The following is a 26,286-nucleotide window of genomic DNA, read 5'->3' on the forward strand; positions in this document are numbered from 1 at the left end:
ACTCAAAATATAAAAAAGAAAATTCTGTAATTTATTCTTATATCTTTAACCTAATTTTCATACATTAAATGCATTTTAATAATATAAATCTTGATATAACTTAATTTAAAACTATGTAAAACTCAGCTGCAATAGTAGAGCTCGTTGGTAGATAACACTCAACAGTTGCTATCTATAAATTTTTTTAAAAAACACAAAGTATCACCAGTCATAAAAATCACATAAAACTTGTATCCTCTGCCAATTAGTGTTATAGACCACTTAAACGTGACAAGCCACTTCCAATCAACCAAACTTGCTTAAAAAATTATTTTTGGAAATTTTGACACAGGATGAGAACTTGTGGGAGGAAGAAGCAAAATGCAAAAGTTTCTTGCGTCGAGTTAAGCTTTTTAGAGAGGAGACGGCGACGGAGATTGATAAACACAGGAATAACATTCAGTCAGTCAGTTTGAGTTATTGATATAGGTTTGCAAGTGTTTAACTCTGTATCAATTATTTCGGTGTTAATTTATATAAAGCAGCAATATTATTTTAAAATTTGTACTAAGTATTAAGTATTACTAACAATAGATAGAAAGAAAACAATAGTTTTACCCCATAAACAGGTTTCATGTTTATTTTACTTTTTCCATTCATTTTATATAAGGTACCCCGAGACGTTAATATGTCTATCACAACCTTCAATAAACGTCCTCAGTTGTTGCACTACGATTTCAACCACCTGTAAAATTAACATTCCCATAATTAAATACAATTTATTTCCAAAAAGGTTGTTTTCATTGCAGTTGAAAAAAACTGAAGACTGACGAAGACAGAAATGTAACTGAACTTCGTGAAGAAGAATTCATGAAAGCTCCCACACATTGTTGAAAGGCGATTGCATTTTGGAAAAATTTACAACTAAGAAGTCGTATAAATTCTAGGTGGGACAGATAACTGAAATCGAAACATATTTAGAAGTCAAATTTGCCAGGAGGTTGAGGTCTTTATCACAGTTTTATTGGCCGGATTTCTATTATAAATAGGGAACAAATACAACTGTTTTTGCCTGCTCCAGATATCGGCAAAAAAGGGAAAATTTGTTTCAACATCATATTTGAAGATACTGTATGCTAGATTACTTTATATTAAGTGAATTAGACACTGTATTTACACATGCCCCAAGTCGTTGGGGACCTCACAAAATAAAAACAAAAAAATTGAAAAATCGCAAAAAAAATTGTTGCCACATGTATGATTGAGAACATGTTATTAACGTCCAGGTCACGGAACAGGAATGACAGCAAGAAATTTGAACCATTGAAATTCTAGGACCCACTTCCCCCGTGTACCTTAATTTACTGACTAATTTTAGCTAAAAATTCCACTAATACTTGAACAATAAAACTATAATATCTAAAAAGCTATACCACAAACTTTTGTATCTAACTTGTTTTTGTAGTTCTTATGTTGACCACCCCGTAGGTACAGTTGCAATACTGCAAATTGTTCTTCAGTTGTCTATAAAATTAATTGAATAGTAGGAAACACAAAATTTCTTTTCTAATCTTATGCTTTAAACGTTCTAACAACACGAATTACGTATTGGCGGCAAATTGGGCATTCTGCTAATTTTTTCCCACATTCTATGCAAGATGTGATATGACCGCATTCCAAAAGTACACAGTCCAAAGGTGCATCCATACATAATTTGCAAAGCTCCTGTATTGGAATATTCTCAGCAGTTCCTGAAAAATATGAACTAATTTAATTATATACTATACACGGTGTTTATTAATTGTGTAATAATACTTAAAGGAGTAAACTTTCATAATTTTAGGAAGTTAAACATTTTTAGCAATTTTTTAAAGTGAAAGCTGACCAATTCAAAAAATGAGGAATCCAAAAATAATTTTAAACTCAGTATGGATGTCACCGGTAAAAATTTTAAAAATCTTTCACATAAAAAAATGCTATTAGATGATAAAAGGTGTCTAAACAATCTTATAAAAATATCTAGAGGCATAAGAAAATTATGTTAAAAGTTATTCTTTTGTTAAAACACTCTGTAGCTCCAAAATTAAGACATCTGATTTAACATTTACATACTTGTTTTAATCTCAATATTTTCTTGCCCTGTGTTATTTTCAGTGTGTAATTTAATATTTGAACATTGCAAATATGTTTAATTTTAACACGCTGAAGAATTACAATTCGCTCCTTTGGAAATGATGAATGTTTTTCTGAGTGCTTTTTTTAAATTGAATTGTTTATTAAGTAAAAATTAACTGAGATATGTGAAAATAAATAATAATAATAATAAATCACTAAGACCAGGTCAAATAGCAAAATCTAAATCTATGCACATTTATGAACCAATCAGGCATAAGCAAGGTGTCACTTAAAGTCGGATATGATATGGGAGTTATGGATATCAAGATTTTTGAAACGCAGGAAACAAAGAGTAAAGCTTTTTATTTTATATCAAAAACCATCTCAATCTAATTCTGCCTAACTCTTAAATTATTCATACCGCTTTTTGTAGATGATCTGTAATTATATAGATGTATTCGTAACTCAATTGATATTACAAGAAGAAATTAAGAAAATTTTGGAGTTTAAATGAAATAATGATGTGCTTTTTATTTAGCTTTTTTAAGAGCAGTAATACATTTGAATACATAATGAATAATGAAAAATTATGTTATAAAAATCAGGTTAGAGATCTAGGTGTAACTTATAACGAAAATGTTGATTTTATAGATCAATTATCACACATAACACAAAAAGGTCTCAAGCTAATAGATTTCGCATTGAGAAATTGTGACGAAAATTTCCAACAGTTTAGCAAATTTATGTAAGTAGAATTATTAGGCGTCTGAAACAATTAAATTCATACAAGGGGAGCATTACAACTCATTTCTTAAAATGTAACTCAGAAGTCAAACTGGAGTGGTACTCCGTTATGTTAGCTTGATTTTACTTTTAGTATATTTTTAAATAACCTCACAGCTTAGATAGCTCTATAATTTAATTGATCTATATATTAAGTAAAGTTCAATAAAGTTCAAGTTCAAATCTCAAGTTGCAGTAGTAGGCGACTCTATACAACCTGCATGCATTTTTTTGTAAATTTGGTATCTAATTTTTGTTATTTTTTGATCATCTGTAAAAACCACATAAAAGATTGTGCGGATGTGATAAATATATAACAAATAATTTTACCTAGTTGTTGGGGTCAAAAATAATCTATTATATTATGAAGTATCATATTCATATTCCTTCCATCTAACTTGAAAATTTCCTGAAGTTTAAAATAAAGCTGTATTATTCATGGCACTTACAATGTTGAGAACTTCCAACTTTTTTAAAGTTATAAATTAATTATAAGTAAAGTTTTGTCAAAAAGACTATCTACTTCGTCCAAATTTTGGATGTCAAGGATTATTAGTTTATTGATAGAATTAGAATTTCTCAATCACGTACAAAGTGTTTAAAAAATAGCATCAAATTCCAAAATTTTAAATCAATTACTCTGTATTTTATAATCACAATTAGCTAAGAAAAAAATCTATCCTTATACTTAAATGCAGTAATTTTCTAAGTGTTCTGCAAAACCTAAATCCGTCAGTACAACTACAAACAAAAATAATAAATCTACGGCAACTTGACACATAAAAAAGCTTTTAATTAGCTATTTCCTTATCAACAACTGACGCAGCGGGAATCCAGAAAATTTTGAAATAGTTTATAGTAGCCTGTTTCTTTGAAAAATATTAAACCATTAGCTTCAAAAACATTATATTTATACCATTAAATGTGAAGTAAAATAATGTTTTGGCACTATGTTCATATAAGCGCAGAAGCACAGCAAAAAAAACATATATATATATATATCAATTTTTTAAAAACTTCCATTTTCGGAAAACACCTATTCAGTTTTTCATGGAAATTGAGCCTCGGGCACCGACATGAGTTTTCATGTCCCCTTAAGCAAAACTTTCTCATTTAAAACTTATTAACAGTTTCTGTAGAAGTTAATTGATAACTTAAGAAAACAGTTGAATTTAGATGAAATAAATCTAAACTGTTATGCAGAATACGAATACAGAATAATCTAGGGTATTGAATTCAAGTTTCAAAGCTGTTATGATGTTTAATTAGATCTGCCAACACTGAGATAGTGATAGTACGTTTCAAATGTAAATCGCACCATCTCACGGCCGCAACTAAGATTTGATGACAAAATCTCAGTTCTCTAGATATTTCTAATAGGCCATTGAGATTGGAGTATCACGTATAATGAAAAAGAATAAGGAAATAAAGGGTTCAAGCATAAAGTTTCCAATACAATATATTTACCTTGATTTTGTTTATTATCCTCCCACAACCTTTGTGCTCTTTCCAGCAGTTCGCCCTTTTCTATGCAACCTTTAAAGTCCACCCTATTAATAGTTAACAAAATTTTTAAATCCTTTGCTGAGAGTTGATTTAAATTTTCTGAACTTGCAAAATCATCAAGCTTTGGATATCTGGCTGGCAATGGACTGGATTCTGTTATGTTAGCCTAAAGGAAATTTTTAATTTTCACACCAAATCAATATTCATAAGACAACAAAAATTTGAGATTTTTATGAAACATTTAAATCTCACTTTTACTGGTTCCAGACTACTTTGGTTAAAATGGCGAGAAGTAGTTGGCTGATTGTCATCCAGAGAGGTTGTCTGTAGGGGCGGGGGAGGTGCCCTGTTTTTCTTCACATGAGGCTCTGAAGCGGGTCCTGGAGGTGGGGCGCTTGCAGGTCGGGGACCAGAGGTTTGATTATCTATTATTATGGAATCTAAGTTACCTATGAAAAGAAAAGCTACTCATTATTTTCATTAAAATTTTATTGCCTTTAAAATTTTCACCTTTCATATTTCTAAGCAATATGGAACCAATTCATTTAAAAATTAGGTATTGGATTTCAAAAAAAAATCAAGAAAAATGCTGTCAATCAGTGTGTCAGTAAAGAAAGTGAATATGACTCCTAAATGAACTGCAGATCATTGAAATGTTAATTTGTTTTTGTTAAACACAAAAGATCCAGAGAGCCCCATTACAGTAAGTAAAATTGAGAGAAAAGGGAGCATGTCAAAGAAATTATTTTATTAGTTGTTGAAAATGCCCCATGGTGTAGTATTTGAAGATCTCGCAAACCATTCTATTGACTCACTTCAATCAATCCACTGTTTGGGAAATCCCGTAGTTAAATATTTGGAAAAGGGACTGCGAGAGTAGGAATTAACACATTTTGAACAAATTCTAAATATAGGCTCCAAAAATTTTGTTGAGGATGTTGTGTATGATTTTCTCTCATCATTTTTATTACCTATCATTGTAACTAAAAGTCTTTTTGAACTGTATTTTTACTAAATTTGTAAGTCATTTTTGAAAAACATAAAGCTGAATTTTTGTTAATTTCAGTCTTGATTTAATTCATTTAACAGTAACAATTAATTTACTATCCATGTATCCAAAGTTCTTCACTTTTGTTCAATGTATTTATAAAAATTTCTAAAATTAAAGCACAATGACAACCAAAAAAGAGAATATACCTAATATAAATATTAGTAGATCAAGCCAAACAAAGAACATGACATCAGAAAACACTATACTTTTAGAAAGAGTCAAAGCACTATCAAAAAGTGAGTAACAATATGGAGGCACTATTATATTTAGCAGCCTAGGTGAAGAAGACAGTGAAAAGCGCAAGTTTTTCTTTGACTTAAGACTAAATTCTAAAGAGTGTAATACCTGCACCCTCTGTACCTACCCCTATTTTTTTTATTAGTACCACAAAGCAAACTGTAAAGAATGCACATTATTGCATTAAAGGTTAGGGAACTATATTTTCTTCAATTAGCTGTTTCAAAATACCTTATCTACATGATAAGTTTAGTCACTCCCTGTTATCTCTAACAGATTAAATGTGCCTCAAATAAAACCAGAGGCACTGGCACTATGAGTAAATAACATAAGCAACAGCAGGTAAAAAATGTATCTATAAATACCAACTTTGATTTAGTTTAAATATCTGCAATTCTTAAACTGAAGGAATCAACATGCATGTTACAAAATTTATTGCTTTACATATAAATTATGGTATGTTTATTCTGAATCAAATTTACTTACTTAAAAATCCATTCACCGATTTCAAATTTGGGACTCCGCCAAAATTAGCAGTCAGTCTATCAACACCTCTTCTCTGTTTTTCTGGTATATGTTTATCACAAAACAGATCTACTAATTCCTTCTTTTCTAAAATACATTATAAATTATCCAATACATCTTAATGAACGCTCAAATTGACAAACCCACTAATCCATATGTAGAAATATTATTTTTATTCAAGTATTCTCTTAAATCCTTTACTTTTAATTCCATAAGCTTTAATCTATCGGGCGGTCTTTTCAGTAAAATTGTGCAAGTTTCACAGTATAGTATGCTAAAAATGTAAAACATCAACTAAAAATTGCCTCTAGTTTTGTGATAAAACTACATACCCATCTTTTCTTTTTAAACATTTATTGCAGTATTTATCTTCGCACTCTCCACATCGTATTTTCCAGTTAAATAGAGTAAAATCAGATTGGCATTTAGTGCAAGGCATACTTTTTATTATAATTTAGGTAAAGTATTTGAAAAAGGGGGTCGGATATTCAAAGAAATAATTGGATTCTATTCCAAACATTCCCGATAGCTGATAACATTTCCTGAATATTGTTATACATTTTGCCTGTTACTCTTCTTTTTCAACATTTCCAATCGACACTGTTGTAAAACGTATTAGAGCTAAAAAGAAGCAGACGAGTGATGTCCAATGGTCGCATTCAGCGGACGTAGCAAAGCGCTCCCGATACGTAGCGGTAGCGACTGGCAACGTGTATGTATGTAGAGGTTCTTCTTCTTCTTCTTGTCAATATTTTGGCTTTGCAACTAGGCAGTCTGCCAGCTTATTAGGGGAGTCCTCAGCTTGACGAGCAGAGCTCCTGGGAACTCCCATCTACTTTTACCCTTAGATGTTTTATATTATTTACTTTGCTCAATAAAGAGTAAATTATTCGGTAATGGAGGTATCTGTTAGTAATACAAACATATGGGGGGAAGAGGGCATAGAGGTTGGATTTGTTGGAGATATGGATTCTGAAAATATTAATGATAGATATAACGTTACAGTTTAATTTTATTAAAGTTTAAAAATGAAATTATGATATCTGTAATCTTTTTATTGGGTTTAATTATTACAGCAGATATGTTAAGAGGGGCTTTGATGCCCAGCTTTATAAAAGAATTGTAGATATCAAGATCGGGTATCTCATTTATAGGGCATTCAAAGAACATGTGGTTCAGGTCCTCAATCTTTCCACATTCGCAAAATGGGCTATCGTTTATACCTATTTTATAAGTGTCCTGTTCTCATCCTTGTAATAATGGTGACATGTCTTCTGTCTATATATTCTTGTCCGTCAAACCATTTTTTTTTTGGAAATTCATTTTGAATATTAGCATAAGTCTTGCCCTTAAATTTTAATATATTTTTCCAATGTCTGTTGTGTTGATTAAGTATTTTTTGTTTTATGATATTAAGAATTTCATTTTTATCTAAGTCAATGGTTTTTGGAATATTTAGGATTGTACCTATTTTTGCTAAAGAGTCAACAACTGAGTTACCTACTATGTCTTGAGTGTCCTGGGATCCAAGCTAAAATAATGTTATTATCATTATTATTTGCATCCACTATGAGTTGTTTGGTCGTAAGAGTTAGAAATTCTAAAGCGTATTTAATATTGTTGGTATTTAATTTTGTGATTGCACTGAGAGAGTCAGAAAATATTATTCCATTTTTAAGATTTTTTTTCAAAATAACCGTAACCCCTTCATATATGGCTATTATTTCTGCTGAAGTTATACTTATTTCGTTTTGTAGTTTTGAAGAGAATTTGTAATCTAGATCAGGAATATAAACCCCAAGACCATTACTATTACTAATTTTAGATGCATCTGTATATACGAAGTGGAAAGTGTTTTTAAATTTTTCTGTGGCAAGATTGAATTTTTCTTTTATGTCAGGGTCAGATTTTTTTATATTTAAGTTTAATGTTTTTATAGGGGTTATTGGTTGAAATAATCAAACTCAAAACAAGGCGGAATGACTTTTTTATAGATTTTATTCTGATACGGACTTAGATTTTCTAGAGCCTGGATGAGGTATGGGAGATTTTTCTGGTTCCCAAAACGGTCTTCGTGAATATAAAACGTTCTTAGCTTTTTAAGGAGGGTTACTAAGGGATGATTCTTAATTGAAAAGGGACCCGCCAAAAATTTTGAGGCCAACCAGTTTCTTCTAAACTCGAGGTTAATTTCTCCCGCTTCCGCTAATAACACTTTGGTAGGGGTTAATTTCATGCATCCTAAGCAAATTCTGAGACTATCGTATTGTATCTTATTGAGTTTGGTTTTGTTTTTTTTTGCTTGTATTTCCAACAACAAAGGATGAAAAATCTATATGGGATTTTATTAAAGCATTATATAAAATTAACGAGGTATGAGGATCAGACCCCCACCAAACTGTTAACACATTTAATTATGTTTATATTCTTTTTGGCTTTTATTACTTGCTGATTGATATAATTATCCCATCTAAGTTGATTGTTAAAAATGACCCCTAAATATTTTACTTCATTTTTAAATGGAAGGGGGTGATTTCCTATTTTTACAGGGGGAGGACGAATTTTACGAGTACCCTTTGTGAACCAAACGCATTCGCATTTCTGAGGGGAGAGTTGAAGGTCGTTATTAAGTAACCATATATTGATTGTGTTAAGAGCCTGATTAATTTTAGAAGCCATAGATATGATATTGTTCCCTTTTAAGAGTAAAGCCATGTCATCCGCATAACCTAGTAATATGAAACTTTCATCTAAGGTATTAAAGAGATCCATAGTGTATATATTGAATAAAATTGTACTTAAAGGTGATCCTTGTGGTAATCCTGATGTGGAAAGGCCTGGACCAATGTAAGAACCATCATTTCTTTTTGTATATAGGAGTCTGTTTTCCAGGATTCTAAAGATTAAATTGCTAAGCTCTTGTGGAATGTGTAATGAGTTTAATTTGTTATACAGCTTATATATCTTAACAGAGTCATAGGCCGATTTTATATCTAAGAATACTGCTAATACTGTTTCTTTTTGCTTAAAAGCTAGATCGATGACAGATGATATAAATGCAATGTTGATACTAATTCTCATTCCTTTTCTGAAGCCTGCTTGGGCCATTTAAATGATTTCTTTTTTTCTAATAACCACTCTAATCTATTCTTAATCATAATTTCCAAGAGCTTGATATAGCATGAGGACAGAACAATCGGTCTATAACTATCCGCCATGTATGGGTCTTTATTAGGTTTTAGAATATTTAAAAAGTTATATTTTTTCCAAGATTGCGGGAGAGATTGTCCTTCTAGGCATTGGTTATAGATTTTAAGCAGCCCTAATTTTATATTTAAGGGCAGATTAAGAATCATTTTATAAGTTACCTTGTCTAACCCAGGAGCAGATATATTTTTCTTAAATAGGGCATTTTCTAATTCTTGTAATAGGAACGGGTTTAGGTCCTCTATAGGACTTAGAGTAAAGCCGGGAATCACATTATAAATTACCATTTTTTTAAGATTTCATTACGAAGGTCGTCATCGAGGATAGGTCTATTGGAGTGTTGATTTATGCTTGAAATTTTTTTTATTTTTTTCCATACATATCTTGTGTCAGAATCTCTATTTAATGACGAACAGAATTTTATGAATTTATTGCGTTTTTTGAGTTTTAATCTTCTTCTGGCAATTGCAATATATTTTTTTGCTTGTATATAGTTTTCAAGTGTAGGAGCAATTTCAAATTGTTTTAGCTTTTCTTTACGTTGTTTGACTATAAAAGTACATTCCTCGTCCCACCATACATTCCCCGTTTTACCTTTTTTGTTTATTTTCAAAAGGATAGCGATGTCTGCCGCCGAATTAATAAGGGTCTCTATCTCTTCGAAAGTCATATCAGTGTTGTATGGTAAAGAGTCTAATATAACTTTGTCCCTATATAGTCCCCAATCTGCTTTTCTATAATTTCTGGCCGATGAAAAATTATGTACAAAAGAGTTTTTTGAGTAGGATTCTCTATCTTTAATTACTGTGATAGTGGGAAAGTGGTTACTGTTGTCACAGTCCGGTAAGACTCTCCAGTTTGATGAATAAGCTATGTCACTACTGACAATCGTTAGGTCTACCGCACTCATTTTCTGATTGGGAGGTTGAAGTAGGGTTGAAGAGCCATCATTTAGAATTACAAGCTCTTTGTCAAATAGGAAATCATTAATATGTTTGCCTCCATTGTTTGGAGTACAATAATCCCAAAGGGGATAATGTGAATTTAAGTCTCCCATCAATATAGAGGGACCCTGAACATTAGAATAAAGCTCCTGTAAAAATTGGGAGTTGATATTATTATTAGAGTTAGAATAAATGTTTTTTTTAACTATAATATATTGAACTTGGTTATCGTAAAAAATTTTTATTTCTCTGTATAAAAAATTGTTTTTTATGCAAGGTGCTATTCCCCTATATCCATCATCCCTGTCTTGTCTAATATTATACGATTTAACTGAAATTTTTTTTTCTTTATTTAACCAGGTTTCATTTAAAAAAATAATATCGGGATCCTGTTCCCTGATTTATGAGATTAGTTCCGTTCTGTTTGAATTGATACTTCTTAGGTTCCACTTAAGTATTTTTAATTTTGAATTGAATTTTATTTGGTTATATTAAAATTTAATTAAAACAAGGGTCGTCAAGATCCGTATAATTACTTAGGTTCATATAGTTAAGGATAAAGTTTTTAATTTCATGTTGTTTTTCTTCTGGTAAATTTAGGACTAGTTCCTTAATGGATCTATAAGTAGGGTTATCATCATATCGTTTTAAATTAGATGTACTGGTCGAGGGTAAGTTCAGAGGGATGTCTTGAGGGGCACTTTTACTTGAGGCATTAATTTCTTTGGTAGTTCTGGAATGTTGATTGTAGATTCGGTCGTCAAATATAGGGGAATTTGTAGCGTGTGTTCTTTCCGGTCTAGAATTAGGAAAGTAAATATTGTCGTCATGGGACTGTCTGTCATAGCTTTTGTGGATCAGTCTTTTTTTGTTGGGTTCCCCCGAGACCGTTTGTTGGTAGGTTCTCTTAGTTTTGTTGGCGAAGTCTGCTAGCCGTCTTTGAGAAGGGGATATAGTGTTCCTGTATGGGTAATTATCATTCTTGTTAACCGTATTATTTCTTAAAGAAGGGAATTCGTTTGGTTGGTATGAAAATACTTCATTATTATTATTGTAGGTTTTAGCGCATAGTTTGTTGGCATCATAGAAGGTTAAGTTTTCGTATGTCATACTCCATTTAATGTTTTGCTGTCGTTTGAATTCGGCGCAGCTTTTCGAAGTAGTTCTGTGTTCATTTCTGCAAAAATGACATTTCTGGGTACACGAGTATTGAGTGGGGAAGTCTGAGCTATCGTCGGTTTCTTCATGTGGATTGTCTGCGCAATTAAAACATTTTTCCCTGCCTTTGCAATTTTTCCTGGTATGTCCGTAGAGTAGGCATTTATAGCATTGAGTGACAGGGGGGATATAAACGTTTACCGGAAGGGGAAGGTCATAAAAGTAAATGTGCTTTGGTAGAAGAACCCCTCGAAATGTGAATAAGACAGTACCGGTTGGTTTATACTGAGTCTTGTTATCTACAATTATTTTACGATTAAGTCTTTTGGCTTGAATTATCTTTGCTGAAGATTTGCATATATTTTCAAAATTTTTTTCGATATCTTCATCTATATCTACGTTCCTTACAATACCTTTACTTGTGACAAAATTAAATGGAATGAAGACCTTAAAACCTTTGTCTAAAACATGTTGGTTTTTTAGGAGATTGTTGGCTGCTTCATATCTAAACAACTCTATCGCTATACGGTTTGTACCTTTGTTGTGAATTTTTTTAACATCCTTGAGATGAAGGTTAAAAATTTCTCTTGCTATTTTAAGATTGTTAAATCTACCTATATTACGATCAGATTTCTCCGCGGATTCAATATAGACTATGAAGGGGCCAACATCTTCGTTTTCATACAGAATAATTTCCTTTTCAACTAGTTCATTAATTTGAGAGCCATCTCCTATAATTCGTTTAATTTGTTGGGGGGTGATATCACCCCAAAGACGTCCATTTGGACAATTCTCTTTAATGGATTGTAATTTGTATGCTGATTAGTTAGTTAATATAACTCACCGGTAAAATAAGAACACGTGTTAGTGGGAGAGAGAGAATTAAGAGCACTAACCTCTCTATCTGAACACCGAACCTGAACTGTATTTTTGTTTGGGTGTTGATTTTGCGATTTAATTTTTTTTGAAGGTACATCTTTTTCAGTGTTTGTGTGTAGTGCTGCTGATTTAACATGCGTTAATAAAGTGGAAACGTCTTTGTACTCTAGTACCTACTACATCAGAAATTACTGGAAGGACCTTATGGACATCTTAATTGAAAACGAAAGGACGGAGGATAATTTAGTCAAATGGCTTGGGAGTTAGCAGGAAATCAAGGTGACCAATACCAAAGTATTGGAAGACTGTAAGGAATTATGAAGGGAACATTCTTAAAATATTTTTGAGGCCTACATTTGTAAACTTATCAAAAGAGGTCTATTTTAGAATTTATCACATTCAGCAGGAACCAAAACTAACCAAAATATGCTCTTATCACAAATAAAAATATGTTTTTGAATTATTGCTTTTTTTTGTAATTCACATAATAAGTGCAACATTTTATTTTTTTCCCCCTGGATTTCCTTACTTCTTCCAATGACGTGTCATAAGAGGTTAATTTCTTGTACTCGAGCTTCCTCAACATTTGTCAGCCTTCTTTGTAGATAAAACATTAAACTCTTTGACTTCCTAGCCTTGGTACTTCTAAAATGAAAACATATTATAAACCTTTAATTAATTTAATTATATCAATAAAAAAATTGTTGAAACAACCTACGGGGGGAGGGGATACATATGTTACTCTGATTGGAGTGGTTTCCATCTGTTAAGTCGCTCAGATAGCAGGTGAGTCTTTCTTATTTTTGGCAAGGGGCTTTTTTCACTATGCCAGGAACCTTTGTAGAGGTATTAGGTTAGGGAGTTTAACTATTTTGTAATCCCTGATAATATTCCTAGTAAATTCTACCCCTTCCAGTCTTCCCTATATTGTCTTTGATGCCTGTGTAGATTTTTTTCAGGTTTCTCCATATCCTGTCCAATATTTCTTCAGTTTAGTGAAAATACATTCTGCAAATAACTTAAAATTGCATATCTATTTCATGTGAGTGTAATTTGCGTTTAAAAAAGATTACTGTTTGTTTGAAAAAAAGATATACCTTCATGCGATCTTCGAAAATTTGTGGCTTTTTCGAGGAAACTTTCCCGCTGGGACGCAGAAAAAATTTTTTTTTGTAAATTTTGTAAATACGAATAATAACATAAATAATAACAAATAATATAAATTTATTATGTTGGAATTTTGTACTCACGATCACTGTCCAATACACCTTAACCAAATTTCTCTTTCAAGACTAAATTCTGCCAATACCGATCACTTCGCTACCGCTACTTAGCAAAAATAAACTCGCTAATAAAAATGGCGTCCACCCCACAACATGTTGGATTTGTAGTGCATGATGCATCGGACGTTTCTGCCACGACTATGTAAATTCAAATGTCCAACACGCTCCCAATCGCCATCGGTACCGGTACGTATTGGGACCGCTTTGCTACGTCCGCTGAATGCGACCAATTTTACCAAAAGGAGACAAATACCGACGTCAAAACAGGCTTAAACCTTAAACCTCAATTCTATGGTCCAAGATGCAGGTTGCATTTCTATGTACTCCTCTAAAATATTTTAAATCGAAATATAGGTATCCAAAACGTTCACATTTGTTCTAATTGACAATTGACTGGATTCTACAGTTTAACAACAGAACATCCCAGATCGAGCCAGATAATTAAAAATTTAGTGAAAAATAAATTTCAGTTGCACAAAAATAAGTTATAAACAATCCCAAGGAGGATAGCGTCAAGCACAGCTACGTGTAAAAGGGAAATAAAAACAAGTTATGTGGTTGGTAGTTCAATTTAGTGAATAGTATTATATTATATACCACCCGTAGAGTAAATGCACTTTAGAAATATTTTTTTTGTCCCAGGTGTCACCACAGACGTTTCAATTCAATTCAATTAAGCGTTTCACAAAAAAATGTTGTGCTCAACTGCTAGGATCATTCGCCCATTGCCGACTTCCGTCGAGGATTTTCGCTTCTGGTCAATGACCATCACGTACAAGAAGAAAAATAACCAATAATTTGCTCAGCTAGCAAAAAACGATTCTGACCGATACCAAAAAAATCGGCTTCCCCCGCTTCCACCCAGGACCATCCGGGCCCATCCGGCCTCCATACCGGCGTGAACAGGGAAAAACGACGGGGCCGACGACGATTATCACTTTAAAACATGCACTGAACACTAAAAACACTAAGTTCACACAGTGGAAACCGATATCAAACTTTTGAGGACGAATACAAGGGATTTTGTCGGGAGCGAACGGAGGTTAAACCGCCGCGTGCAATGCTCCCACCACAGATGTTCTCCCTCTCTCTAAGCTTTTCCTTAAAGTGGGCAAGTTAACTCAGGACAAACAGCGGGGCCGGCAGAACTTAAACACTTAAAAACGAACACCAAACACTATCGAAACAGAGTCACACGAAATAAGACCGATACCAATGTTTTGAGAGGAATTCAACGGATTCTGCTAGGAGCGAACGGAGGTTAACCCGCAGCGTGCAATGCTCCACCACAGAATCACCACAGATGTTAAAACAACATTTATGCTGTGCTTCATAGATCGGAAAAAACGGGTTAGACAGTGTTCTTACTTCAGCTCAGCAGTTAAAAACGATTTATGTTGAATATTGAAATTTGCAGTAAATAAATATGAATGAAATTGAAATCATTTTGTTATAGAAAAGCAAATTTTAATTTCGTGGTGAGCCTAGCACTTTCTAAATTGTGGAAAATCATTTATGAAGATTCTTTTTAGCTGGGACCCGATTGAGTTTGCTTTTTGCGCGATGGTAGAGCGAACTTTTATCGGTACTTGGGAAGTAAGTGCAGACATTGGTCATTTGCGTTAGTAACTAATGAATCAGGCTTTATAATGTGCCTATTTCAAGCACTTCCACCAGCTTCGGAAATGTGACTTTGATGGGATAACACAAGGCTTTTTGCATTTTATTTAAAGAAATTAATATTTAATTTAATTATCTTACCCTGAAATATTGTCAATGCAATTTATTTAAATTTAATTGTGGATGTTTTTTAGGTTACAAATTGTGTATTAAATAACTTGGAAAGGTGCACCGCGTCCAAAAATGACTTGAATGGGTAAGTGTCGAGTATTTTTCCTTAAATATCGTTTATTTATACAATTGCTAAAATAAACTAAACTAATATAAAATTTCTACATCTCCTTTTTGGAGTGATATAGGACGGGATTGGCACAAGACTTGGAAAGTGTATAATGAATATGTCCAAAAATTTTGTATAATTTGTAAAATTCTACTTTTAATTTTGAGGATTTATACTAGAAAATGGTTTTTATGGTCCAAGTACATATTGATTAATTTTTTTAGTATAAAGTTTACGCTGGGCGAAAATGGAGATGTTAATTGGAATGTACCTGAGGAACTTAAGTTTGTGCCTTTGTTTCACTGTGAAAGCTATGAGTATCACATTAGAACAGGTGGTCCTAAAAAATCCTCTTGTATTGATTTACGGTTTGGTGCTTATGCAGGGCAAATTTTTGAATTTAAGGTAATTATGGGAATGGAATTTATAAACTAAAACTACAGATTTTTTGGATTATGTGGAAAATGATAACAGTATAACTTTTAGGTGTTTAACATTAAACCTAAAAAACGAATAATTTTAACAAGTGATGATTTATGCGAGATGGATTGTATTCATGTAGATGAACCTTCAGATTTGGACAGCTATGATGCCCCATATACTTTATTAGCTGCTCTTGAGGATGGTTATTTTTCAGATATCACAATTACTGCTTCAAATAATAAGTTGGTAAATATATTTTTCTGCAGTGAAAGTAGCTAAAATTGTAGCTGGTAATCAGAACAATTATTATTTACCTAATTTTTAGTTTAAGGTACATTCTGCAATCTTATGCCTTTTGGGAAGCGACATTGATTGGTTATCTGATCCACCACCTTTTAGTCATATAGAAGAAAATGTTTTGCAAACTATTTTACATTACCTTTATATGGAATGTCTACCGGAAAATTTACCTAATTCTACTGCTCGTGACACAATTAATATTGCTTCAAGATATAAAAGTTTGGAAGGACTTGTTGAAAGTTGCAGGGAGTATATAAAGAGAATACAACTGAAAGATGGTGAGTTTTATAAAATTTGTTATTTTGCATTAACTAATATCAAAACCAATATTTAATATATAAGCTGACAAGAAATTGAGACACACTATAACTCTTAAACTGTTTGAGGTAGTAAAATGGAATATAATTTCACTTCCGGTTCAAGTGGAAACCAATTTCTTATACAGGATGTTCAGATAGTGGGTCAAATTAATATATCTTCTTTATTGTTTGTTTTACAGAAAAATCTTAAATACAGAAGTTGAGACTAAAAGACAAAATTATTTTCAACATAATTTTTAGGTAAATCAAACTTATATTTTTTAAAATGAAATGTATATTATGGCATTAATAGATACTCACTACTACCACTTTTATACTCACTCAACCAAGGTAGCGTTGTTATGGTTCACACAGAGTGTTTTCGGATTTATGACCATTTTTTCATCAAAAATGCAGTGTTTTTAACACCCTATATTTTTTACCCCGTTTCCTACAGCTGTAATTTTATTGTGCCAATAATTTTATAAAGTGGTCATTTATCTTATACTTGTTTTGAAGCATTCATTACATGTTAACCTATATTATTCCAAACATAAAAAAAAATAAAAAAATACTTTTTTGCTCCGAAATTATTTATTTTGTTGCACTTAAGAATACATTACATGTGTCAAAAAATAAAATAACTCGAAACCTAAGTCGCCCCCCTTGAAACAATCCAGTGTTTCAAAAGAAATGTCACTGTTACGAAATTAGTCTTGATTGGGTAAAACTTACACTTTATCACTGGTCGTTTTAGAATACCTGAGGTTGTTTGAACAGTAACAGTCCGTGTGACTCCATCTGTACCTGGATGTAGTTGAATGACTCTTCCCAGTCTCCACTTCAAGGGTGGAAGTCCATCCTCCTTTATGATCACTAGGGATCTAGTTTTTAGTAGTTGTGTTTTGTTCTCTCGCCACTTTACTCGCTGCTGAAGTTCTGATATCTGATCCTTTGGACCATCTCGACCAAAAATGTTGAGAAAGTTTTTGCATGCGTTGAAATCTGGAGAGAGTGTTCTCCTTCAATTTGGTGAAGTCGCAGTCTGGTATGGTGTTCATTGTTTCGCCAATTAGAAAGTGCGCAGGGGTTAAAGGGTTAGAGTCGTTAAGATCTTGGGTCATAGGACAAAGTGGTCGGGAATTTAAACATGCCTATATTTGATAGAGAACTGTGCAAAATTCTTCAAAATTTAAAGACGCGTCGCCAATTACTCGCTTTAAGTGGTATTTCACCAATTTAACATCGGCTTCCCAAATGCCTCCACAGTGGGGAGCGCGTGGTGGAATGAATTTCCAAAGAATGCCATCATTCGATAGAGAATCAGAAATCTCTTTATTGTTAGCGTTAAAAAGTTGTCGAATTTCGCTGTTCGCGCCTACAAAAGTAGTGCCATTGTCAGATAATATTTGCGAACATTTAACGCATCTTGTTATGAATCTCCTAAAGGCTGCTAAAAAACATTCTGAAGTTAGGTCAGAAACAACCTCTAGGTGGATTGCTTTTATGGCAAAGCAAACAAATAGTGCAATGTATGCCTTGGTTGTTTTGAAATTTCTTCCCTTTCTATCTCGAAGTAGAAAAGGTCCAGCAAAATCGACGCTAGAAATAAAAAAAGGACGAGAAGGAGTTGTTCTTGTGGCATGCAAATTTCCCATGATGTATTGTTCGGGTTTGACATTGAAACGAAAACATCGTATGCATTCATGAACAACCTTTTTAACAAGATTACAACCGGACAGTGGCCAAAATGTTTCTGTTATTGAAGCTAAAACAGCTTGGGGTCCAGCATGTAATAAGGCTAGATGTTGACGTGCAACCAGAGTAGAAAAATGATGGTTAGACGGTAATACGAACGGGTGTTTTTTGGAAAAGTCAAATTGTGAAGAATGAAGTCTTCCGCCAACTCGTATGGTTTGAGTGATTGAATCGAAGAACGGGTTTAAACTTAAAAGTTTACTTTTATTGTCAAGTTTGGAGTTCGACAACAGTCTTTGGTAATCATCAGGGAAACTTTCCATCTGTACCAGTCGAATTAAATGGTTTAAAGAATTACATAATTCGGAAGGCGTTAAAGAACCAAAAGTACGTGCATTTTTTTCTTTATGAGTAATGTTTATTAATCTATGTACATAGGCAAATACTCGTTTGAGTTTCATAAGATGTGGAAATTAAAGTCTTTTGCCGCAGCTCTGGAAAAATAGTTGTCTTTTTACAAGGTATTTGTGTGGGCCAATGATTTTCTGATTGATTTAACCATTTTGGGCCATGAAACCAAATTTCTGATTCTGAAAATTTTGTCGGTTCGATGCCTCTTGAACAGAGATCAGCGGGATTGTCAAATGTATTTACATATTTCCAAGAATCTGGAACAGTTAAATTCTGGATTTGTGATGTTCTGTTGGCCACAAAGGTTTTTAGTAGAGGAGATGTGGATATCCATGAAATAACAATGGTCGAGTCGCACCAATAAGTTACCCGCTGGAAAGTGATGTTGGTTGATGAAATTACCCTTGATGCTAGTTCAGCTAGCAACAACGCACCACAAAGTTCCAGTCTTGGAATGGTAGTTTGTTTTAATGGTGCAACGCGGGTTTTGGCAGTGTAAAGTTTAGAAGTTACGTTTCCAAATGTACAACGCAAGTAAATGTAACTGGATAGAAATTGGATTGATACAAAGTACATGCCTTATTTAGGTGAATCAACTGCGAATGGTATTTTGACCATGTGTAGTAAAAATCAGTGGGTACTGATTCATCCCAGGAAATTTTTGGTTTCCAAAGTTGTTGCAGTATGAATTTTGCAGAAATCGTTACTGGTGACAGAAGACCGAGGGGGTCAAAAATTTGTGAAATTATAGAAAGAATTTGTCGTTTAGTTACTTTGACAATGTGTCGTGAATTGATAGCATATTGAAGATTGTCGTGTTTTGAATTCCACAGTAATCCAAGTGTTTTGTTTTGCTCTTCTCCGATGTGAAGAATGTTGGATTCGAACTTTGATTGAATTGATGTGTCATTTGATGACCATTTTCGAAGTGGAAAACTGTAATCATTCAAGACTTTGGATAGTTTATCCTTTATTTCTTGGACTTCTTCTTTGGTGTCGCCACCAGTTAGAAGATCATCTACATAAAAATCATGAAGGATGAGCAAATGTTTGGTAAATCATTTTTATGCCGATGAGCAACCTCGTGTAATGATCTTATGGCGAGAAATGCGGCAGAAGTAGTACCGTAGGTTACAGTGTTAAGATTGTAAACAAGACACTCGTCATCGGGGTTAACACGCCAAATAATTCTTTGTAATTTGCGTTGATTGGGTGTTATGAGCACTTGCCTATACATCTTAGCAATGTCTGCGCTTAAAACAATGTTGTGTCGTCTGAATCGCAGGATGTTAAATAAATTGTCTTGTATGGTTGGACCTACTAACATTAAATCGTTGAGTGATATACCTGATGAGGACTTGGAAGAACCATCAAATACAACTCGTAATTTGGTCGTTGTTGAAATCTTCTTAAACACACAATGATGAGGAAGAAAGAAATCAGAACTGTCTTGTTGGTTCTCATCAAGTGACATGTGATTGAGTTTTAAATACTCGTTGATGAATTCATGATATTGAGTTTTCAAATTGAGGTTTTTATTTAATTTACGTTCTAAATTGAGAAATCGATTGGTTGCTATTGCTCGAGAATCTCCAAGCTTTGAGATGGAGTCCTTCAATGGCAACGTGACTGCGAAACGACCGTCATTATTTCGAGTGGTGTTTTGTTTGAAGTGATTTTCACAATAAATTTCTTCATTGGAAAAAAATGTTGTTTTTGGATATTCTTCTAACTCCCAGAATTTCGTTAGTTCAGTTTGTAGCGTTTGATCAGTTGAAAGGTGACAAAAATGTGTTTGAGAAGTGTTGAACATTTTAGATGTAACACTTTCTACAACCTGTAGGCTTACAATCCTTTGTAGAATGTGTTGTATTTAAACAGTTTATGCAAAGGCGTAAACGTTTCGCTGCGTTTAACCTCTCATTTGGACGAAGTTTTGTAAATTCAGAACAGTAATAAAAAGCACATTTTCTTGTTGACACAGATACCAAAGATTTTGAAGATTTAGTAAATGGTTGTTTGTAAAATTGTTGTTGTTTTAAATCGTTTGATTCTATTGATTCTAGAATCCTGCATCGTTCCTTTAAAAAGCTAGTTAAACAATCTAAAGTTGGTAATTCATTTCTACTGTTTTGAAATTCCCAAGCGTGACGTGTAGAATTGTCAAACTTGGAGGAAATCAAATAAATTAATAAAACATCCCATTGATCGGTGGGGCGGTTAAGAACATTTAAAGCGCGTAGTTTTTTTTGCATTCCATCTAAAAGTTGTGTCAAGCCCTGGTTCTTTTGTGATGGTAGGCAAGTTAAAAATTGCTTTAATGTAATTGGTGACTAATAAATGTTTATTTTCAAAACGTTCTTCAAGCATTTTCCATGCGACGGAATAATTCGCATCCGAAAAGCAAAGATTTTATTGTATCAGCGGCGGTACCTTTCAGTGAAAGCCGCAAATAATTAAATTTTTGAACATCCGCAAGGGCACTGCTTTTGTGAATCACTGATAAAAAGGTATCTCGAAAGAATAACCAATTTTCTGTAGCTCCGTCGAATGTTGGCAAATTTAACGCTGGAAGTCTAGTGCTCATTAAGTTATTATTTGCAATTTGTGGCGAATTTTCACTATTAGCAGACTGTGATTGAAAAATAACACTTTCATTGTTAATGGAAATGAAGTTCCTAACCTCCGAAATAATTTTGAAGTACGTGTTTTCGAAACTTTCTCGTTCAGGAGCGTGTAAATTGTCATAATTGGTGTCACAATTTTCATCGGCAGATTCAATCTGCAGTTGTACGTCATTAAAATCGTCTAATAATTTTTCAGCTCTGTTCAAACATGTTTGTAACTCATCTAAATTTGTTTCAGCCCCTTTTTTAGAGTTAAAATGGTTTACAAATCGCGTAAGAGAGCTTTTAATTGCTTTTCGTTTGTTTTTGTTTGCATCAGCCATTTAGTGTGTAATACTCCTTTAATAGTTGTAGTCGATAATCTATTGCGTAATTTGGTTTTCATAATATTTATAGCAGAAAATAACCTTTCCACGCCGGCGCTGCTATGTGGTAGGTACAAAAGCTTTTTTACCAATTCACACAATGTAGGGAATGTTTGAGATTCGTCTCCATTTCATAATTCTTGTACATGTTTCCAAAAGCCCATAATATCGGGAGTTTTGTTTTGGTCGAAAGAAAAATCGACATTTCTTAACATTCGCCATTCTCTATCCAGTTCCGTTATATTATTTGGACAAATCTTTGGGAAGAAATAATCTAAATCTGCAATGGAAGTGAATTTCTTTTTTATTTCAGGATCCAGAATTGCTTTAGGATTTAGCATCTTCAGACATTTTAATGCTTGACGGTCTTTGTCGTCAAAAGGAAACCTTTTTAATATCTGTTTTGCAGCCTCGATATAAAACTCCTTATACTTTAAGTAGAAATTTTTCAGCTGTTCTTCCTCTAGTTCTCCTATTTATCTCTTTCTTCTGATCAAATTTGGCACCATTCCACCAACGTATATATGTTGATCGGTAAATGTTTCTGCTCCCTCGAGAAGTCAAGGTTTAATATTTTAGTTTCTTTTGCGTGTAAAATATTTTGTGCTTCATTTTTTTCTTGTTCAGTGAGATTCAAATATTCAGCTTGTACAAAGCATTCCAAGATCGTTGTGTATGCGGTCAGTATTTTGTCGTATAGTAAATATAATTTCGGAGTCTCGGATTGCATTTCTTTATTGAGATCGGTAAATATAGGTAATGCAAATTTCAAAAACTCCCGGTACAATTCAGTTGTCGGTTCGAGAGCCTTGGAGAGATTTGATTGCGCAGAAAGTAATCTATCTACATGAACTGCAGCTTGAAAATACAATTTGATAGCTGGTAATTGTTCTAGAAGCCTATTTACTACATCAATAAGCGACAACCATCTGGTTTGGCTAGGGTGGAGTAATTTGTGTGGTTTAATATTTGTGAATGCTTGAAATGTTTTTAAATCTCCAATACGTTTTGGAGAATTTTGTACATGATTATATACGTCTCTACAGAAATCTTCCACGCCCCTTGGCAATTTCTTACATGCGTATGATGGATGCGCATAGGTTAAAAGAATGACAAATGCACTTCATAGTAAAAAGGTGAGGTATGTCATTTTTAAACAAAGTGACCAATGAATGTTTATCTACAAACATAACGTTAGCGCCATCAGAAGCAAAGCCTATCATGTTTGATTTGTAAGGAATATTTTTTTCAACAAAATATTCTACTATTTTGCCATACAACGCTGTTGCTGTACCATCTACGATTGGTATTAAAGTTAGAAATCTATCTTCAACGCTGAAATCTAATTTTACTCTTCTAGCGACAAGCGCTAAATGTTTTATCGTAGATTTATCTGTGCTTTCGTCAACAAGTAATGCAACGCAATTGTTCTGTAACATCTCTATCATATTTTCTTCAGCTGTCTGCCCAGTTACATTAACAATAATAGCTCTAGCTTTTGTGCGGCTTATAGATAATTGTTCAGAAATTTTCGAATCTGGACATACAGCGCAAATCAATTTATTCAAATGAGATGCTATGTTAAAAGACAGATTATGCTCAGCAATAAAGCAGGCCATTTTTACTTCACCCGCTTTAGCTGCAATTTTCGTATCTTGTGAATTGGAAGCTGAGGTTTTTGTTGTTTTTTAACTTCAAACTATTCTTCGCGTGTTTGGTTGAATCTTTGTGTCGTAACAGTTCGTGTATACCACATTTTCTGTCGCAATTACACGCAGAACAAGAGAAATAAGTCTCACCTTTAGTGCTTTTCTTTAACCAGCCTTTGAACCTATCATCTTTTAACCACGAATTTACGAATATCTGTTCATATTTCACATTTTTCTTCTTAGGAGGACTTTTTCCAGTCGATGAATCACTACTCATTTTATCAAAAACTTTGTAATTATTATTTTTTCAAAATAGACGCCGCAATTCAAAGAAACCGTTCAAGGTGTTGTGACGTGTGACTATAAAACAATACCTACGCTACGCAATACAATGGGCGTGTAGCTGTTATTCGTAAATAGAGATTTCCCCGTGGATAAAAATATAAAGAAGATACTGCCATCTAGTATCAATGCGTTTTATTACGTAGTGGTTTGTCATTGCGTTTTATTGCTTAGTGGTTATCAAAAAATGTTTGCATAGTAGTGTATTATGAATGAAACAGAAAACATGGTCATCAATGTGAAAACAGCAAATCTACTGTTAAAACAGTAGGGTTGGTAACGCTGCCCGTTATCCGCTTGGCGCGTGATTTAAAATATGAATTTAGTCACATTTGCATTAACAGGAATATTAAAAAAAAAGAAAAATTTATATAAGGAACACTCAGTAAAGCAGCGAGCACGTCGTAACGGATGTGTAGGTGTGTGCAAATTTATACCCTAGTTCGACGACAAACAAAGTAAATTAAGTTAACCGGAAAGTAGGGGTGGGTTAGTGGGCGTCACTGGTCTGCAACGGAATGTTGGAATTCTCCCTGTGTGGTATTGAGTTTCCGCTACACGCCTGGACCCTACTTACTGTATTTATCCACAGGACTAGCTGATAGCTCGGTCTTGTAGGGCAGGTCAAGAAAAGAAAGAGCAAGACAAAAATAACAATTATTTAATAAGTTGTGCGTAATTAAAATGTTGGTAGTACCACTAAAGTACCCCCGTACCTTCGTGATCACGTCAGCTTACATTTGTAAATTAAGCCCAATAATATTATCCGGGGATAGAATTGACTTACGCAAATAAAACCGAAAAGAAAAAAAATGTCGTTAGTAAATTTCAGTGTTAATAATAAAAAAAAAATAATAAAAAAAATAAAGGAATCCCACGGTACGAGTTGCGTGGCGATCAAACCTGGTTGGTAGCCTGCTCTGCTGATGTAAGCGGCCAGTAACAGGGTCGTTGCTAATAGCTCGGGCGAGACGACTGCGGCAAAAAAAAATACTCGAGTGTCCAGAAGAGTATCGGTCCGCGACGGGTCGGTTACGTAGGTCTACGAATTCCTACTGATCTGTTTCGCGACATAAAACTCTTACAGAAGAACCCTGTTTAAGAAAGGCTACTATAGATATGTGCTTAATAAAGATAGATCAGACATGAATTATTTACAAAACCCGAAAGTTAGAGTAATATAGTGAAATAAAACAGAAATAGATTACCGTTACACGGGTTCTGATTTTCCACTCGTCTTGGACGTTAGGATTGCGGAGCCTACATCCAATTAATCTAGAAACCGGTCCGTTGTTTGGTCGCGTAATGAAGAGGAATTATTTGACTTCAATCTAAAATACGCAAGTAACAGAAATAAATGGCAAAGGTACCGAATTGAGGCATGCTCTGAACAAAATGGAGGAACGAGAAAAAAAAACTTACGGTTGTCGGGCTGAATATCCCCTTACGGGAGGTTGTACTGCCTAAAGGAAAGGTAAAGCAAACCCAAAACGTAAGATAAGGCACAACGCCGAAACGCAGCATACAGGTTCCAAATCCCTAAAATAGGTAAAACTTCCACAGAATTACGAAACTATTGCTTGCAGAATCTCGACCAACGGAAAAAATCAAGCGGGAAAAACGCGCGATTTGCGTAGTTAGACCAAAGAACAAAATAGATATAGTTGGGCTCTTCTAACGAATCGACATGGCTAATAGAGGCTGTATGTAACTGGAAAATTTTACAATAAATTGATGTATCTGGGTAGCAATCGTCGAGATTTTCTACACATAATTTTAAGAAAGCTAGTTGGTACTGGAAATTTTCTCAGTCGAGGTATTGATACTGCGAATAAAATTGATAGTCAACGTATAGCTCAACCCTACAGGTAACCAAGGTATCCTATCGGGTGGTACCATCGATCGCTGAATAGTTGCCCACCTTGCCCTGTGATTCGAATGTATTTATTAGTTAAAAAAAAGGAATGCGAAGAAATATTAAATTAAGACAGTAACGGTATTTAGGGAGCGAAATGAACCTCCTCCGATCATGCAAAAATTCGAAACTTAATGCGCCCTACTGGTTGCCTACTAGACGTAGCGGAAACCAAGAAAGAAGATCGCATACCGGCTGATTGACGTATGAATAAATAACCTCTCGGTCAGATCAATATTATTCAATATTATTTACTTCGCAAAGATTGACTTTAAAACAAACAGCCGTATGTAAGTAAGCAATTTTGATTTTAACTGCCAGTGAACCTTCAAGAATAATTGCTGATTCTACCGCATTTCATTACAGTTCGAACAACAGCAAAACAATAATAACGTGAAAGGAGTCTTCGATATCCTGCCGCTATACCATTACATAGTTGTACATCCGAACACAGAGGAAAGCGATAACATTCGCAGGGTAAAATCACTAGCAAAAAGCAGCATCTGTAAATAACGACTGATTTATCTTCCCAGAGAGAAAGAAGAAAGCAATCAAAAACGTAAAGTAATACTAATTTAAAGGAAAGTACCAAACACACTAGAATGGAATTGGCGCGAGAAGCGTGATTTAATTAATAAAACCCAAATACAGAGGTAATTCTTTACTGGAAATATGACCTAAGGTCGAAAT

At 33.7% G+C, this 26,286-nt stretch overlaps 2 protein-coding genes and 1 long non-coding RNA gene across 6 annotated transcripts in view; 1 reads left to right on the top strand and 2 right to left on the bottom strand.

Moving 5' to 3' along the window:
- Positions 1-26: 26 nt before the first annotated feature.
- Positions 27-6,880, bottom strand: LOC132703925 (E3 ubiquitin-protein ligase rififylin). The gene is made up of 6 exons (XM_060673462.1): positions 6,529-6,880; positions 6,340-6,470; positions 6,158-6,283; positions 4,636-4,832; positions 4,345-4,549; positions 27-1,730 (listed from the first exon to the last, which is right to left on the bottom strand). Exons 1-6 carry the CDS (start codon positions 6,633-6,635, stop codon positions 1,552-1,554), a joined length of 945 nt encoding a protein of 314 aa, XP_060529445.1. The 5' UTR covers positions 6,636-6,880; the 3' UTR covers positions 27-1,551.
- A 5,868-nt stretch (positions 6,881-12,748) lies between these two features.
- Positions 12,749-14,312, bottom strand: LOC132703796 (uncharacterized). Of its 2 annotated transcripts, XR_009619147.1 has the most exons (4): positions 14,265-14,312; positions 13,635-13,995; positions 13,103-13,392; positions 12,749-13,029 (listed from the first exon to the last, which is right to left on the bottom strand). It is a non-coding gene; the product is annotated as an uncharacterized LOC132703796 (long non-coding RNA). The 2 variants fall into 2 exon arrangements; XR_009619146.1 differs by lacking the exon at positions 14,265-14,312 and having other exon boundaries at positions 13,635-14,254.
- Positions 14,313-15,007: 695 nt separating this feature from the next.
- The window catches only part of LOC132704030 (uncharacterized), a 47,775-nt gene continuing 36,496 nt past the window's right edge, over positions 15,008-26,286 (top strand). For 2 of the 3 annotated variants that reach the window (XM_060673644.1, XM_060673646.1), the window contains exons 1-6: positions 15,008-15,145; positions 15,200-15,263; positions 15,482-15,543; positions 15,792-15,972; positions 16,054-16,236; positions 16,316-16,568. In XM_060673644.1, the coding sequence (XP_060529627.1) occupies positions 15,231-15,263; positions 15,482-15,543; positions 15,792-15,972; positions 16,054-16,236; positions 16,316-16,568 (712 nt within the window). In that variant the 5' untranslated portion in view covers positions 15,008-15,145; positions 15,200-15,230. The remainder of the gene's footprint in view (positions 15,146-15,199; positions 15,264-15,481; positions 15,544-15,791; positions 15,973-16,053; positions 16,237-16,315; positions 16,569-26,286) is intronic. The other variant, XM_060673645.1, reaches the window with a different exon arrangement.

This window comes from Cylas formicarius, unplaced genomic scaffold (genome assembly GCF_029955315.1).
Source record: "Cylas formicarius isolate icCylForm1 unplaced genomic scaffold, icCylForm1.1 PGA_scaffold_6__28_contigs__length_40554024, whole genome shotgun sequence".
NCBI lineage: Eukaryota > Metazoa > Arthropoda > Insecta > Coleoptera > Brentidae > Cylas > Cylas formicarius.

What these genes read in the sequence shown, in the direction of transcription:
- LOC132703925 (XM_060673462.1), bottom strand. Translation starts at nt 6,635, where the DNA reads ATGCCTTGCACTAAATGCCAATCTGATTTTACTCTATTTAACTGGAAA. An exon ending in ATCGGTGAATGGATTTTTAA is followed by an intron (nt 4,833 to 6,157) that starts GTAAGTAAATTT and finishes TTCTTTTCATAG; the next exon opens with GTAACTTAGATTCCATAATA. An exon ending in GTAGTCTGGAACCAGTAAAA is followed by an intron (nt 4,550 to 4,635) that starts GTGAGATTTAAA and finishes AATTTCCTTTAG; the next exon opens with GCTAACATAACAGAATCCAG.